At 34.5% G+C, this 19,293-nt stretch overlaps 1 protein-coding gene across 2 annotated transcripts in view; it reads right to left on the bottom strand.

Moving 5' to 3' along the window:
* LOC145673528 (carcinine transporter-like) overlaps window positions 1-19,293 on the bottom strand; it is a 146,609-nt gene that overhangs the window by 43,712 nt on the left and 83,604 nt on the right. For both annotated transcript variants that reach the window (XM_081743317.1, XM_081743318.1), the window contains exon 2: window positions 16,596-16,878. In XM_081743317.1, coding sequence (XP_081599443.1) covers window positions 16,596-16,862 — 267 coding nt within the window. In that variant the 5' untranslated portion in view covers window positions 16,863-16,878. The remainder of the gene's footprint in view (window positions 1-16,595; window positions 16,879-19,293) is intronic.

Below are 19,293 nucleotides of genomic sequence, written 5' to 3'. Positions count from 1 at the left end.
CCTATTGAAATGTAATAGAACAACAATTCTTTTTTTACTATGACGTTGGATATACAGAGTGGTAGTTTGATAAGTGCCATTATCCTACACGCCTTTGAATGCGTTTAACAGCTCTTTCGTTTCCAAGGTGGCGCGGAGGGCAATATGGAATACTCGCAAGAAAAGCATGGCATTCCGTATGATATTCTGATTACAAAAATATATATCGATATTGGGCAATTAAACATATTTTACATTTATGATGATAACAATGCTAAGTGTATTTTTTATTACAGCAAATTTTCTGATGATACAAGGGGTGAGCTTGGGTCCAGCGTTCATTATGTTTAATGTGAGCACACAATGACTGTGCCGTTCCTGAAGTAGAGTATTATATTTATGACTTTTGCAAGTTATCACATTCAGTTATTGCTTGGCACTCAGAATTTCCATATATTGTTACTGTATTCATGGTATGTTTAACAGAAAACTCATCTGTGTAGCATTTGTATTCCATATTACCCGACTATTTCATATTACCTTTCAAAGTGGTTTCTTTACAAATTATAAATTTTGCCCACCCCTGTAACGAAACTTCTTTATCAAGATACGCATAAATAAAGCCAAATATGTAAGGCGTATACTTGTTTTCCTTTTTGTTTCAATGTGCAAATATTAACTGAGTTACAAGCGAAACAAAAATGGTATTCCATAATACCCGAACTTCCTCTGCATCCCAAGTAAAGCGTTCAAGGAACATTTAATTTGCATTTGCACTTTTATTTACTTTTAGTGCGTTTTATTAGATTCTTTTTGATGTGGCAAAATATTTGGAAGCCAATCTAAGAAGATTAGTTAAAATATTATAGTAGTATATAATTATATTAGTTCATTACTAGTATAGCATTCGTATAATATAGACTATTAGTTAAAATAATATACGAATAATATTGTATATTATTCCTTATTTGCATGCTACGATAAATTACTATGAATAGCATGTGCCAGGTAATAGTATTAATCTTTATAAATGTAGCTTTACTTCTGTTAGGCTAATACATATTCCGAACATATGAATAATCTTTGGGTGCTCCACAAAGTTGATGACCATGGGACGCCTGCAATATTTCTGTCCATTCATTTATTTTATCTTTCTGTGTCAAATTACTATCAAGGTAAATATCTATAATTCCCTTATCAATTTGAAAGGTTAATTTTGTTGCCATTATTTTCAAAGCAATTAACTACCACTACAGAAAGTAGCCAACCTACAGCACTTCACATGGAACTTGGTTTTCTACTTATTTGTCAGCTAACTTGTAATTTGATACGTGACTAGTGAAAACTCTGTCGTGTTCTCAAGTTCTTAAAAGAAATTACAAGAACGTATGAAATTCAGACTGGTAGCTACTAGCTTGTGGTGTATTACGCTACTGATTTAGATAAATAGGCTACTGGTTCTCACGCAGTCGATCCACTAGCGCCGAGTGTTACAAAATGCAACTGTTACATTCTTCACTCGTACTTTGCATGGAATTTGTTGCTCTCTTTATTCAGAATATATATATATATATATATATATATATATATATATATATATATATATATATATATATATATATATATATATATAATTGTCCCCAAGAAATTTGATTCGTAGTTTCAACGAAATAAGTTATACGTATTATGCAAACATTGCTTTGTCTTCAACCTTCAAAATTACTTTTCTTTTAAAAATTAGAATATAGTCAAAATTCGCCATATTCTGTGGGCAATCACGGGCATGGGCGGCGATTAGGGGGGCAAAGGTGGCAGTTGCCCCCCACTTTTCTGAAATGACCTATTAATGTATATAGTTCCATTTTGAAATGTAAATTTTTTTGTATGCATTTAGAAAAAATGTTCCATAGTCTCTATAATATTTGCCGTTGCGTGAGTACGTATTGGTTGTCTTCCCGTGGAGTTAAGAAAGCTACAGAAATTGCGTTTCAATTGTCACGTATATGGTCCAAAAATTAATCTATTGGAGCGCAACATTTCGAGCATACTTTCATTTCTTCTTACAAGGGCTCAATGTAAGTCCAATATGAGTTAATCAGCTGCTTTGAAACTGAGATAACATTTCAAAAAAAAAAAAAAAAAAAATCTTTCAGAAATTATTCTTTAATTGCACAAAAATTGACAGTTCGTAAAATGCCTTTTCTTCTTTCTAATAGTAAGGAATATTTTGATTTGATTTGATTTGAAATATTTTGAGTTTGACATCCTGTTCAACAGCGAGGCTATAAGAGACGTAGATCTACTGATTAACGTAGAATCCGATGGGCTCCCGCCGCGAATCGAACCCGTCTTCCACGCCAAAGGCGTGTACGCTAACCGCTTAGCTACAAAGGAACTCAGTAAGAAATATTAATTAAAAGGAGAGAATAAAAAACAGCTTCAACCTTTTCCACATTGTTTTGCAGTGGTGTCTTTAGGGGTGTACGAGAACGAACATGTTTCGAGATTTCTTTAAATGTCGTAGCATACGCTTGTAGTATTTACTTTCATTTTCTAACAGTAATGCATTTAATACCATGTGTGGAACTAAAAATTAAGTTGTTCATTAATCCCCAGTTTCAATATAACTTCTTCAAAACAAGCCTCATTATGTATTATTTATACTATGATTAATATTATCCTTTGTATTTATTTGTTTTGCAATTTGTTATTAAATAATGTGATCACACAATCTTCCAGACAATTTTAAGATGTTCATGAGCAAAGAATCAAATCTTACATCTTCGTTTAAGAATATAAAGGACTAGTACCTACTTGCGTTGCTCTTATCAATTTACTTAATAAAATTTGAAATGCGATATACGGTATTTTAACTGAAAAAGACAGTATCCTATTAGTTATACAACCTTTCGTAAAACAAACATTAGAAGCAACCAGGGAAACTAACATTGATATACAAATATTCAGATCATGTCTTGCCCCCCCACTTTTAACGTCGAATCGCCGCCACCAATCACGGGTAAATCAGGCCGTCATTAATGTGCTAAAAAGTTATTTTGTTTTCTGTTGTTTTAAGTGCGTTTTTGAAATGAATAATCTTTTTTCAAGTTTCTTTTATTTTTAAAATTCGTTAATTAATTATTAATTTTTCAAATATTTTATACGTAAAAAATCTTCCTTATGAATAGCTCGTTCGATTAGAAAAAACCGCATTGAAATATCACCAATAGCTCTCGATACAATCACGTACAGCCTACAAACACACATAGGCCCTACATACAGGTCAAACTGAGAACCCCCTTTTAAAAAATAATAAAATAAAATAAGTATACTTAGTAGTGAAAATATCAAACTTGGAAATCTTAAGATTGAAACCGCAAAAGGTAAAAAGTAATTTTAAACTACATAAACCGTCATCGTTGCTGATACAGAACTCATCCATTATAATGTTGTGGCCCCGCGTAGCGTAGTTGCTAACTCTTTCGCCTTCGATACGAGCGGTCCCGGGTTCGATTTCCGGCGGGGGCACACCGTCGAAAAAAAATGCAAAACTCTTTTTAGGCCACCCACCCTGAATGAGGTTTTCCTCATTCACACCAGGCACCTACCTAATAGGTCCCAGGCCGTTTCCTTTCTTCGGATAATGTAATCGCTGAGGACGTTACCCCTCAAACGTGACGCGCTAACATGGCCATAGATTCCGGAAACCCAGAAATCTAAATCCTAAACCATTATAATGTACCTGTGTCTAGTCAATCCACTTTGGACTGTTATTAGTAGTACATAACTCTCTTAGATTCTACGTTATATTCTCTGCCCACCTTCTTAATTTTATCCCCAAAAGTCTCTTTACATTTGTCTTCCGATAAGACCCTATGCACTCCACGCATATTACCAATGCATCTTTAAAATTTCGGCTTCTTTATTCATATGGCATCCAGTGACCTGTAGTCAGAGGTGATTTGATATTTCCTCCGAAGATTCTTTCAATAGGCATGCGGTAAAAACAGCACTGCGAGAATACGTTGAGGAAGATCGGAGAATTGTGAGAGAATTGCGTAGATCCCTCCCCCTGAAATCATTGGCTATCTTATTCAGAATTTCAGCGTTGTGGATGAAAAGTTATGGTAAATAAATAGACGTAAGCCAGCAGATGTCCACGTTCAATTGGACGATTTATGGCTATCACCAATTCCTAATGTGATGTTAGAAGAAATGTGTCTAAAGAGTTACGTCAGAGTTTTATTTGTGCTCGATTCAAAGGCGTTTGTCAAATTATCAGTAACTATCACGAGTTCTTGGATTGAACACCGAGTATTGGCAACTTATAATGAGCACTTATATCCTCCGTGGTTTGAAAAGTTTCAATTGTGCACAATGCTCCTTAATCGTTTCATATGACAAGTAACTAACGTTTATTCTCTCTAAAACAGCATTCAAAGAAGAGAGAGAGAATAATAACTCTCAAATGGAGAGGTTCCTTAAGTGGCGCTAATCAAATATTGTTTTGTGGTTGAGAAAACTGTGACAGAATGAACGTTGATTGGGAAAGAAGCCTTTAAGAAAGCAAATATTACTGTTAAAAGGTTGAGTTTTTTTAATATTCATCAAAATTCAGGCAACATGGCGTCTTCCGCTGGAAATGCACACCAGACCTTGACATTATTTTGTTTTAAAGGTAAAATGTCGTTTATATTCAGAAAAGTGATGTGTTGCAAGCATTTACAAAAAAAAAAAAAAAAAAAAAAAAAAAAAAAAAAAAAAAAAAAAAACATGTCAATGGCAGTAAAATCTTGAGCAATTATGTAATTGTAAATTCGAATGGCTTTAATTACTTTTTCATTTGTTTGTTTGTTTGTTTGTTAAATACACAAACCAAAAGAATCAAGAAAATCATTAATGGCCAAACAAAAACAGAAGGACTGGTATGAATTTCAATTACTTAACACCTTTCATTTTTTTTACAAGGACAATCTAACCTACTTAAGTACAAACGTGTGTTACAACAAATGTAAAAAGTGTTAAAATAGGTAAATCTATATATATATCTGAAAATGAAAGTGATTGTCTACCTCTTGAACCACCAGACTGATCTCGATCAAATTTTCAACATAGACGAGGTTAGGGCCTGAGATGCTTTTTATTGTATCACTTTGATGGTGCAACTTAGGGGAGGAGAGATATATAAAAAAAATGCTCGAAAATGACCGATATTAGTATCGAATCCAAAGCTATCGGGGTCGCTGAGATGAACAGTGTCACTTTCGATGCCTTCAAACCGAATTCGTCCCCGCAACTTGGGGGAGGGATATAAAATGATTGAAAATAACCGATATTAGTGCCGAATCCATAGTTTTCAGGGTCGTTGAGATGAACAGTGACACTTCCGATGCCGTTTAAATCCAAATTCAGGTCTTTATGTCCAAAATGAAACGTATTCTCTCCATGCAAAGAACGGGTATTCCGCTAGTATTATATAATTAAAAATTGTGAATCAAGAAGAAATTTCAACTTAAATGAAGAGAATAAACTTTTAAAAACAGGCCTAAGATTTTAATGCCAGTGGTTGCAAAGACACAACAAATCGGTTTGGGTACAAAGCCTTGCGGTTAACACCTTGCAGCTAGAATGTTACGGTCACAATCGTGGCCAAAAAAATTAAGTTTTACGTCCCACGATTACGCCGGTGAGGCCAAAGGAGACGGTGACGATGAGAGATGAGTGAAATAGTGGAATGAAGAAAGTGGGAGGAAGCGGGAGAACCCCGAGGAAACCCACGAGCACGGTGTTTGTCCACCACAAAGTCTACACGGCACGAGCTGGGATCGAACCAGGGACCCCAAACACCGGAGGTGAACACTTTACCACTGAGCCATCGCGCCCCTAACGTGGCCAAAACATCGCGGACCAAAGTCTCGCATAGCCAAAACCTAACTGTCCATAGCCTCACGGAACGAAATCTCGTCATTGTCATTTCTTCAGTGTAGAATGTTCAATATATCGCTGTGTGGATATCTATTAAAAATATCATCCAGTAACATATATCTCTCAATAACGAATGCAGTGATAATTCGCACAGGTTCTTTTGTCAGGGCAAAAATATGTGTAGAGTATCATTACATAGTAGATCAGTCTATTTTATGGAGATGGACAATCTTCTTTTTCCCTCAACATTTTAATAGCCTCTTCATAGCAGACAACGGACCGCAGTGGCGCAGTGGTTGACCGCCCATCTCTGCTGCATAGGGTCTTTAGTTCGATCACAGCTCGTGCTAAGTGAAGTTTGTGGTGAATAAACACCATATGCGAAGGGTAAAGGGAAAAAAAAGAAGGAATGTCACAAAACTGTATTTTCGAGAAAACGACGCGACGTTTTAATATTGTAAACTGCGTACAAAATCAATAGGGTTAGACAAATCTTTTGTCCCTTTCTTTGGACATTTCTACATCTACGCATGCATGGCATATACAGTCAAATAGTACCAAGAGTCATCAACAGATAGGGCAAAGCACCCGTCTAAGCACACACATGGACATTCCTTGTTTTTCCCCTTACCCTTTATGCATGGGTTTCCTCGAGGTTTTTTCCTTTCCTGGCAATTTTTCATTCCACCATTTTATTCTTTATCACCATACCGTCTTTTTTAGCCTCAGTGCATAATCCAGGAACGTAAAACTAGATACAGTGAAACCTGTGTATGTTGGCCATCATTGGTTCCATTGAAAAGTGGCCAACTTACAGAAAATAAATGTGGTTGCTGGATTTTTAGAACAGGATTTCTAGTATTACTTGATTTCTTTTATCTTAAGGGAATTCATATCTCAAAACCTCCGCTACCTTTCGACAAGCTGTAAGGAGCCAATAGTTGACAATTGAGATGGTTAGCTTTAACCTTGAGAATTTTAAGGAATTACTAAAGCTCCCCACTGATGAAAGAAGTACAAGCATTTTCTCAATTCCTGTACGTGCTTTTTTCTTTTTCTTTTCTTTTTTCTTTTTCTTTCTTTCTTTTCTTTTTTTTTTTTTTTGGTTCACATCTTCCTTCACTATCTCTTTCTCAGGGCAGTGTTCTGGCCTTGACCTCCAAGAACAAATCGTGGGAATCCATCAGGGTATTTACTAAAATTCCAAATTGAAATTTCGTGACCTTTTCTTTCTCAAACCATAAAATTTAGTAACATTCTCAAGAGCGAATTTGGGTCTGAATTGGGCCCAATTTTCATTCATGTGATTGACGCGTGATTTGCTTGCGATTTGGTAGCGTCTAAACCCGTCCATAGACATTTTTGGTGATGAATTTTGACGGTTTATAGAACAAAATTTTCCAGTCTATACTTATATTTGTACAGTTAAAAAAAATCGTGACCCAAAAGTTAAATTTCGTGACTTTTTCTTGACTTTCATGACCGTTTTCTGATTTCGTGACTTTTCCATGACTTTCGTGACCAACAGACACCCTGTCCAGTCACAAATACAGAACATCTGCCTCTCATATAGGAATACGAAAGAGTTAAGAAAAATAACAAAACGGTATTTTGCGTGGCCAAGATACGCAGGTAAATTTATCATTATCATCAAAGGATAAACATTGCTTCAATGCGGCCAATTTCCAAGATAGACAGATGACCAACTTACAGAATAATAAGTAACGAATGTCTTATGGGAAAATGCACGTCCAAGACGAACCAGGCCAAGATGAGCAGGTGGCCAAGTTGAAAACTGTTACTGTATTTGATTTCTTCTCATGGACAGAAACCGAAAATATTTCCTGCAATTTCAAAATACTTTTGAGTACAGTACAGAACACAGAAAGTTTATTTCAAACGGTTCAGCAAGTTTGTGGTGATGATAAAACAGACACCATCTATTTGAATGTTAAAAAAAAAAATAATAATAATAAAATAAAATAAAAAACCTATAGAAATTGCTCTTCTCTCTTAAAAGTAATTTCAGCAACGGTATAGTACACGAATTAATTTGTGATGAATGAGGTGTTTATATAACGACTTTCATCCTCCTAGCTTGAGGGGCTTTTGAGATTCTCGATTATTGTTAGAAATTTTGAAATCCTAGTAAAATATGGAATTTACAATAATCAAACTGACATAACACTTAGTATTTCGGGGGGGGGGGGAACTGTTGATACTATTCTATTTATTATTATATTATAGACGGATTATTTTGGTCTCCTCAGGGGGGCACTGTCAGAGCTCCGGGGAGGCAGTGCCCCCTTCAAAAAAAAAGTCTGGAAGAAACACTGAGCAAGGCCACTTTAATTTCTTGAATCTGAAGAAAACTTGAGAAATCGGCTTCTCCTTCCTTAAAAATGGAATTCTTGAAACCGCTACGATATGTTTCTACTTGTTTTTGTTCAGGAGTGTTTGTAAACACAATTTAATTTTCTTAAATTAAAGATTCATGACATAGTCCTATTTGACATTTTGCATAAATTTTGAACCCCTGGTAATATTCACAATTCATTCTCATCAAATAATTGAATTAAAATAGATTCGATGGAAAGAATTTTCTCTAATTTGGTTATTTTACTATTATGTATATCCATTCCTTTTTAACCCATTAATTTGTTTACGCTTTTAGTTACTAAAGTAAGCATTTTTGGACTTCTTCCTCCTCCTCCCCCTTCTTCTTCTTCTTCTTCTTATTATTATTATTATTATTATTATTATTATTATTATTATTATTATTATTATTATTATTATTATTATTATTAATCCCAGAAACTCTTATGTATATTCTTATGCCATGGCAAGGTTTTGTCTTGACGAGATTTTGGCCCGCGATGTTTCGCCAACGAGATTTTGTCTCTGTACATCCATTTCCTTTCCAATCATGAAAATTTGCTGATAGTTGAAACATATAATGTACCTAGGCAGTATGACTTTTACACAATAACAAAGAAAAAATGTTGCTAATAGCAAGCACCTCGCACTCGACATGTTAGTAATGAGTTACTAATAACTTAAAAGAGAATTCGTACTTTAATGTAACAAAAAGCAAGAGAGGTCGGCAGAAATTTTACTGCCAGTGTCTAATTAATTAATACTGTTTGAAAAATGTTTTAAACTTATGGTGCAGGGAACAAATTCTTTACTTTTGCATTTATAATTAAAATAAAACAGATTAATGTGTTCTGACTGGTTGCAAGAAATTGTCATTCACTTTGAATACTTTATTTCAGTTTATTATATTCAACAAAATTTTCACAAATCTGCAGATTATTATTATTATTATTATTATTATTATTATTATTATTATTATTATTATTATTATTATTATTATTATTATTATTATTATTATTATTATTATTCGTTTAAAAACATTGCACTGGTAACAAACTAGACTTCTATTATTTTATAGTAAATTTGAAATGAAAACATTGAAGAGCGAAAATATCCTATTTAAGTTGTGAATAAAATGAATGTCGCTCTGATTATTATATTTTTAGATGGCGGTATAATTCTCATGTATAGTTTATATACTTTTTATGCAGATAAAAATACTATTTTCTTTGCTTCTGTCATATTACAGTAATACATTTTCTTAGCCATAATTACAATAAACTCTCAGAATTACATACTATTTTAAGCAGTGTTGCAAATTTTAACAGCATTTATCATATCTCCAGAATGATTTGAGATCAAATTGCTGCAAACAACATTATAATGTTTACACCTATTGAGTGAGTTAAATCACATGGACATATGCGTTCGGAATAAACCATTGAAAGGGACCCTAACGCGTTTGCCTGACGCCAATGATACACTGAATATGCTGATGAAAAATTAAATGAAATCTTTAAGTTTTACGTCCCACGCTTATGCCGGTTAGGCTAAAGGAGACGGTGATTATGAGAAATGAATGAAATGGCGGAATGAAGAAAGTGGGAGGAAACGGGAGAACCTCGAAAAAACCCACGAGCACGGTGTTTGTCCACCACAAAGTCTACACAGCGCGAGCTGGGATCGAACCAGAGACCCCAAGCACCGGAGGTGAACGCTCTACCACTGAGCCATCGCGGTATCGATAACAATTTACCCACTGGGAATAACAACTTTACGGTAAAATCATTTCTAGGTATAAAATGTAATGTACCATTACAGTTGAAAGTAATGGCAATTTTTTTTTACGCACTCTGTACCTAGTAATTTTTTTTTTATTCAATTTCGGTTTAGTTACACAATTTATTTACTCTCTTTACTTCGAATTAAATATAATAAACCCAAAGGTTTTGTTAGTAACCATATTCCCACTGTATAATATATTTATTTATATTTTGATTAAGTGTAAATCCCATTTACGGATATATAACTTGAATAGTTACAAGGTTTACCATTCTGACGTCATACCGAAACATAGTTCCGTTATTGGATATAAATTTCCTTAATTTCAGACCAATGTAGAATTTAGCCAGGTACCTAATCTTTCCCTCACCCCCTCTCACTAGTCCATAGTCACTTTCAGTTCCGGTTATATCTGGATTTGCCAAATTTCTATTTGCTTTGTAATTTCCGCGGCTAAAGTTTTCGTTCTGATTGGAGGAATTCTCCTACCTCTGGCCTTTTCGGCGCAATGTTATCAGAACAATCGAAGACACCTTGCAAGGAGCAGCTTGTGAATTTTGTGCTACATATTTTTCGGGAAGAATTCCAATTTCCAAGGACAACTAAGGTAACATATAATGTAATTCAATAGTTAAAGATTTACAACGGAATAGGAGCCCGGAAAATCCACGAATTTTGATAAAGAAGCTGCAATTCAGTGAAATAACAAATTCCGGATTTCTGTTTACTAGGAAGCCATGTTTGCTGCCTATCGAGAATAGACAATAGTGAAAGAGTGACTTTACTTCTTTTATTTCAAACTCAAGTAGGGATTAGGGAAATTACGACCTGTTTGGTGCATGTTGTTCGTGTATTAAGTAAATGTGACTTTCTATTATTTATTCAGTAATCGCATGTACGTAGGTTTGATGGTTGTAAAGTGAATAATAATAATGGCAGCTTAAGTTAGCTTAAAAGGGCTCCTATCCCCTTTTCCAAATTGAACCAGTTCTAGCGGGGGAATGGGTTAGTTATTGTTCGTTTTAGGGCCTTTTCCCCTTTCAGGGGAAGGGTCCCTCCATAAACCTCGTTAAGGTTCCCCCAGGGCATCAATTTTTGGCAATCATTATGTAAACAATTGGTCAGGTCAATTAGACCTAGTGTTTACCTTTCTCATTTTACCCCCTTTAAATTAAATAGAGCCGACTATGTATATATCGACGAGGGAGTAATGTATTTTAAATTTAATGTGTTAGGTTATTTTCGTCAACATGCATGTAACTAAATGGTGCATGTTTAGTTTAGTTAGTTGTCTTTATGTGTAGTACTAACAGTGGTGTATGTAGTTAGTAGTTTTGTGTGAGTGTGTGAATTTTCGATTCGGACAGTGTATAAATATGCTTTAATTTAGTACCATTTTTCTAACATAAATAAACCAGAGTAAATATTAAATTTCTGATTAATGAGTACAAGTATACATTTCAGTACACGGTAAATTATGCCTCCACTACAGCGCCATAGCGTCAGTTTTCGGTAGTCAATTGTTTGTTGACAGTACGACATCGCATGACTTAGTGATTTAGATTGTTTGATTTTGGACAGTTATTCTCAAATTACTTCCCGTGGACATGCTTTTCGGTTCGGATGAGTATACCTTCGTATAAAATAGCATGAGATCTTACTGTACTGAAAATTTCAGCTTGCTAGGTCCAGTAGTTAATGAATAATCCGCTGAAATAAAGAACACCTATTTTCTTAATAGAAGTAAAGCCCATATGCTGTTACTGTTTGTTTAAAAATGTAGTATTAAATTCTTTTTTTCCCGTGGCTGTCGAAAATTCCATTGTTGCTTCAGTTTTATCAACAAATCAGAAATAGATTAATCATTGACAATTTAACTTTCCGTAAATACATGTATGATTTTTTTTTTTTAAACCTGCAAGGTAAATACAATTTGGGTGCTTCGAAATAAAGAGTACGTGGTTCGATGAATGTGATCGTGTGGTGGTTTGAGCGTGATAGATTGTGATAGTTATATATATATATATATTTATTACTGCGTAATGTAGATATGTGTATGGCCTGCGTGTAAAATGTACGAAATAGGGTGTTTATAAAATATTACTTCGTGCGAAAATTAGTAGATAATGAATGAATGTAATGATATGTTAATAATATGATATATAATATGAACGAGATGACGACCCCTATATTTAAATGGATAGGCCTAGTGAATTTTATATAGTGAAAATATGAACATGTTTACGAAGAAAGAAAGAAAAAAAAATCTCTCGCGTTTTGACTTCCACACCAGTGCATTCATCCAACCGAGTTTGCTACTTGAAGGTAAATTATAGTTGGGAATTGTGTGTTACTTTGCATTTATGTACCTCATAATAACAGCCCCAGATCTTAAGCCTTTCAATAGATAGAGTAGTATCATGTGGGAATTACTTCTAAAGGATGACAGAAATGATAATTAAGAAAATCAACTGCTATATCCTGTGATCATCGAAAAGTACAGGTTTCGGTCATTTGTACCTTTAGCATTCATAGCCTCTCCGAGATTTTTTTTTTGTTGCTTACCTTATTTATTTATTGTGCAGTGTTCATATAACTCAGTTCGGACTATCCGATTAAATTAACTGCTACTAAATATAGCGTACCCGGATGTCGACCCCTAGTCCCCTTAAGTATTTTCGTTTCTTTTCTTAGTTTAATTAGATGAGGGAAATTAACGACATCCCAGACTGTGGCGTGTCTGCGCAGGGTAGCTATCGGTGATGTTTTGGTTATTGAAATCACCGATCCAAAATTCAGTTTATTTAATTTTTTTAATTTTGGCAAATCACTAATTAGGGATATCTTAGCTATTACTCTAATTTCATTACTATTCTGGAATCTTCTAGTTTCCAAGTGGTCGGATGATTTTTTTTTCCTTTGAAATCCTAAATTAACGCCTACTCCAACCTTCCGGACGATTTTCGGGACCCTGTTGGTTTGGGCCGGATACGGTTACTAGATAATAATTTTACAAGCAATAACTTGTGAAGTTATTATTTACAAGACACAGACTTGCTCCTTGGCAGCAGGGCGCTCCTTGAGTCTACGTATTTGAGTAGACCACCCTTTTGGCATTTTAATAATATTTTGGCTAAGGATTTGTTGAGAGTGAAATTCGACTTCTGTCTTTGTAGCGTTAGTTATTTCTCACTTAAGTCTTTGGCGCCCCTATTCTTCGTCTTCTTTCTTTTCTATCTCTCTCTCTGTCTTCATTACTTAGAGATTTTTTTTTTCAAATTTTTCAACCTTGCCCCCCCCCCCCCGGTTTCTGAAACTCATAAAACATACAATATTCATTTCACTTATTTCGATCGTATGTACTAACTGAGACATCGAAGGATGCAATTCGTGGAGGTATTGCAGCACAACTCAGGACCATTTTCGCGATATTCAATCCACCACGGGAGAAATTGACGGGAAGGTACACTATGCTTTCAGATTCCTAGAAACCTTCGTTATTCATTGATCATACAACTTATATCAATTGATTACTGATTTCTGGTTTTTATTTCTATTGATTGGTCATATAGTGTGTATGTATTAATAGTTTGGGCCCACTAGTTTCGAATAACATTGATTTTTTTTTATATACATATATATATATGTACTTACATAGTTTTAAGAGTTACGTGCCTGCTCTATTTGTTGCAGTTTCCACCTCTTATATCAACTCATTAAATAACACCAGCTATTTTTTTTGTATATATACGCGGATCTTTAGTAAATTGAAAATGATTATTGATTATCGGGTTTATTCATATGAAATACAATGTTGCAACCTTATGAAGGAAAAAAGGTGAATTTTGATAGTCAGGGTTTTTGTTTTGTCTTTGAGCCAAATAAATATAAATATTTATAAAATATGAATACTTGTCGAATATGAATGGTTATGTAGAATTTAAACGTCGACGAAATATTAAGATAGATATTAAAGTGAAATTTATTGTATTGATTAATATGAATACATATATATATATGCGAGTATGTATGTAATGGGCTCGATATTTACCCTGGTCTTGTTAGGTTGCCATAGATTTTTGACACTCGGTATTAATTAACTATTTGTGATATATAGTATTCCCGCGTAAATTGTCATAAATTACTTTTTGTTGAGTTGTTATTAATTTCTGTAACTATTAAAGTGGAATATAATGTTAAATACTGCATGTGAATAAAACAAGTAGCGGGTCGTAAGATAAATAAGAATAACCCTAATCCTTACCCAAATTTACTTTGCGAGTGAAATTAGCAACCTACGAAACAGTGCGCCCCTCCAACGACTTTTTCCATCAGTAAACCATGAAACAAATCCTTCCCCTACGATCGGAAACCAAACTATTCAATATTTAGAATCTTTTGACTACAAGATCTATACTAGGAAAAAATTAGTGATCTTAAATTCAACGAACTGAAAGCTGTTTAATAAGTTAATGTGAATACCGGAACATGGAAATATGTTCCCAATATCTGTGACTGGATTTGATAATTTTTCTTTAATATTAACAAACTTTGAAATTTTAGATCAAGTGCGTCGAGTGACAAAGTGAAAAATATAAACATATATGTGATATGAAGTAGTTAGTTGTCTATAGTTAAAACAAAACCAATTGAATACTCTCATGGACACAAACCACAGTGCGTAAAGAGAGTTAAGAAAAAAAAAGGAGCTATTATCGACGTAAAAACAAAGACTCATAAAACTGTCGATATGTCTCCTATTGAGACAAAGACTCAATAAAATATTACTAAAGTGTTTTTTTTTTGAATGATTAACCAATTATTTTTTCTCTTTTGCCTGCAACGATATGTATTCATTGCACTGAATTTTAAATATATCTTGACCCTTGAAGTTTTTTTTTCTTCTTTTTTCTTGTTTCGTCTTTGGTTTAATTCTTTTTCATGTAATTCAACTTTTAATATATATATATATAAGGGAAATGTGTTATTTGATCTTGTTGCAAGTAGCGAATTTCTGTGCATGTTTATGAAACATTCTTTTCATGTATTAAAATTTTTGTTATGTCAAACTAAATCTTCTTCTATTGAAATGTAATAAATGTCTATAGCAATGTAGTTAGGTTAGTTTAATTTAACTAAATACAACCCGAAGTATACATTGTCCTGTATGAATGTGTGTGTGAGTGAAATGTAGGTTTAGTATTAAGTGCATCCATTATCTTGTCATACATGTGTAATTTATTATAATTATTGGTAGTTATCAATTGAACTCATTGAATGTTAATACTAACTTAAGTTGGCTCTATGAAGGAAGTAAAAAGGACTGAAGTAGCCTGAACGAATGATCATCATGAGAGAACTGTGAAAGTCAAAATCTTCGACACATATGTGATACTCTGATTTTTTTTTTCCTGTGGTCGTTTCTAACATGCCATCAACTTCGTCGTTCATTTCTCAAATATTGAATATTAGTCTAGAACTTCTGGAAATATTGAATAAACGGTAAAATTGAACTTTCTCATCTATCTCCGAGCTAGATTGGGATAATTTGGTAGTTGGGGTCAAATGGATCTAGATCGGGGATGTATGGGTTAACATGTGTCTACCTTTGATCACCTTAATACCAGACATTCACCCAATAGCTATTGGAAATGATCCCAATTCGATAATTATTCACTTTCCCTTTACCATATTTTTCAAAATATCTAGTAACAGCTTCCCCTTTATCACCTTCTTACTTTACATCTTTCCTCTTCTATCTTCTTTTTCTTTTCTTCATCTTCTTCTCCTCCTTCTAATTTCTTTTTAATAAAACTGAAAGGGGGTCGTGACTGGGAATTCTATATGTAATAAACGCGGTCATGTATTTATTTGATTTTATTTTCTTTAGAAGTCCGATAAAAAGTTTTCTCGTTTCGATCGAACCTAGTATGTTTCGAAATTAAGAAATGGAAATTATATTCCAATATAATTAGGCATAAGCTGATAGCTTCATGAACATCCCTACCAGGGGTGAAGGGTTCCCACTCACGACTTATTCTGTGCATCACTTTTGTTGCAGATTTTTTTTTCAATCAGTTTTAGATTGACGAGCGGTGACAGGATTCGTTGTTATGGCAACAGTGGTTTCTATGACAACGGCCCCTTTTTCCAGTTTTAAAAAGCTACCAACTTTTCTCTGTGTATTGGGTTGTATATCTGTCCACGTGATTGAAACCTGAAAAGTTGAGAGAAATCAACCAATTTAATTGAAGCAGTCAGGAGTGCATATACGCATGTGGGATTTTACAGATGAAGATTCCAAGTCTCCATGTTTGGACTGCTCGCTAACAGTGATGTAGATGTATTCTGTATTCTTTGGAGCTAGGTAGAGGCATTGTATACGTTGATATAATGTTAGAGGGGCCTCAAATCAGTGTCGTTGAGAACCTCTCCGTCTTGGTATATGCAGTAGGGCTATATACAATACGAATAGAATTTGATAAGAAATTAATTACGTTAAAGCTTATATTATATCTAAGCATTAAGTTTACCTGTGTGTAGTTAACATCATACATATTGCATTTGTCGTAGCTGTTGCCCTCTTGAGGAATGCTGAGGCTGCGTCGTGCGTCCTCCGATAAGTTAGCGAGGTCTGGGACTCTGCACCAGTGGTTGGGAGTGAGGGCATAGAACATCTGTCCATAGTAAACGCAGGTAAGGATAATGAAGAATGGTAGAGATGCCAATACCAAGAGCTTCTGATAACGTCCAAAGCCCCCGACGTACTCCAGAATATCATCGAATTCGTTGACTGCCATGGTTTAACAGCGTGGTCTGTGAAAGAAATAAGAAAACCGTTATTATCAAGAGAATTGAAAAATTGATATTTAAAAAATTAAGTTTCATATTTGATTTTATTAAAACTTTCAATTGTTCCAGTAGAGAGCACAGGATCGGAAACACGTCTATCGTTTACCCTACGTATACATGGAATGGAAGAATATGGAATGCTTCCCAATGAGTTTTGTATTTTCTGATAACAAATTTATATAGGCTGTCGCTGCTCAGATGTAACAAACACCAAGGTTGCAGTTGTTAATGGGCGTAAATAATGAAATAATGACTCAATAAAATTTGAGAAAAGTGAACCCTGAGAATGACAAAGTCTTAGGATACATCTAAATAACTGCAAACGTACTTAAGCAATCTAAGAAATTTTAGTTACATTACATATACCATGCATGCTATTGAAAAGCATTCTCATCAATGCTGTAAGTGACGCTGTGTTGCCAACGAGGTAGGTATGCATCTTTTATTTTCAAATGGCACTACCTCATGTTATTACCTACATAAGATGACTGAATAACGATGAACAAAAATATCTGTTTAATATGTAATAGTGTTGCAAAGTTTAACGTTTTGATGTACAGGTTGCAAGATACATGAGAAAAATATAACAGCTCCTGTCGAAAGTAGATCCAAAGGAAACGATCATGCTTTCATTCCTTTGACGTATTATTAATGTCACATTTGGTATAAATTTAATCAAACGTAAATATGGATTTAGGTCCAAAGGCAAACATTTGTTTAGTATATATTCAAAGTAGAAGGATTGAAAGAAACACTTATTAACTTGCCAATAAACAAAAGTAGACTTTGTTATTCACACATATTGTAATTCATAAGAAAGGCGACAGAACTTACTGTAATAATTATCGAGGCATTTCTCTTCTGTCAACATGCTATAAAATACCTTCAAATATTCTATTAGCAAGACTGACCCCATACGCAGATGAAATTATTGGAGATTATTAGTGCGGATTTAGACGAAATCGATCAACTATCGACCAAATATTTACCATTCGCTAAATACTCGAAAAAAAGTGGGAATACAATACCCCGGTATATCAACTATTTATTGATTTTAGAAAGGCGTACGACTCGGTTAGGAGAGAAACATCATACAACGTTCTTACAGAACTTGGAATACCGAGAAAGCTAATTAGATTAATTAAGATATGTTTAAATGAATCCCAAAATAAAGTCCGGGTAGGAAAATTTTTGTCCACGAGCTTTCACGTCGAAAATGGCCTGAAACAAGGAGATACGTTGTCGCCATTATTATTTAACTTCGTTCTGGAATACGCCATAAGGAAAATCAAAGATAGCAACTAGGGCCTAGAGTTGAACGGTATTCACCAGGTTATGGCATATGCTGATGATGTAAATTTAATAGGGGATGATAGGAGAACAATAGAAAGAAATGCAGAGAACTTATTAAACGCTTGCAGGGACATGGGTTTAGAAGTAAATGCAAAGAAAACTAAATACATGGAAGTGCGTCGGGACCGGAATACAGCAAATTATGGATGCGTTAAAATATTAAATAATACTTTTGATAAAGTGGATAGTTTCAAATATCTAGGATCAATATTAACAAACGAAAATCATATTCACGAGGAAATTAAATGTCGACTAAAAGCAGGGAATTCGTGTTACTATTCGGTTCAAAATCTTTTGTCGTCGCGAATTCTGTCGAGGAATTTGAAGCTTAAAATAAATAAAACGAAAATCATGCCTGTTGTTCTGTATGGTTTCGAAACATGGTCGCTTACCCTGAGGGAGGAACATAGACTGAAAGTGTTTGAGAACAAGCTCCTGAGAAATATTGGGACCCAAGAGGAACGGGAATGGCGGAAAGTTCATGACGAAGAACTACATAATTTATACGGATTACCAAACATTGTTAGGGTCATTAAGTCTAGGAGGCTTAGGTGGGCATGTCATGTAGCTAGAATGGAAGAAAGTAGAAACACTTTCAAAGTCTTGACTGGAAGACCAATCGGAAAACGACCATTAGGAAGACCAAGGCGTAGATGGGAGAACAATATTAAGATGGATCTCCCAAAGATTGGAATACAAAGTAGAAACTGGATCCAGTTGGCTAAGGATAGAAGTCAGTGGAGAGTTTTTGTGAACGCGGCATTGAACATCCTGGTTCCATAGGCCATAGAGTTAGTTAGCTTACGAAGTATGAGTAAATGCTTAGGCTGATACTACAAATAGATGAAATGCACATTTAGTGAAAAGATAGATTCTACTGACATTGGATACTGTATATACTCTTCGTATGCTAGGGCCTAGGCGAGATAAGATTTCACATCAGGTTACGTCACGCACAGCCGCACGCCTTCATTTCACTAAAAGTGGAAAAGCCAAGAGAAACCAACTTTATCTCACTTTCCTTTC

This window comes from Thermobia domestica, chromosome 16 (assembly GCF_964235325.1).
Source record: "Thermobia domestica chromosome 16, izTheDome1.hap1.1, whole genome shotgun sequence".
Lineage (NCBI taxonomy): Eukaryota > Metazoa > Arthropoda > Insecta > Zygentoma > Lepismatidae > Thermobia > Thermobia domestica.
This window is presented reverse-complemented; position numbering and strand designations above follow the sequence as displayed.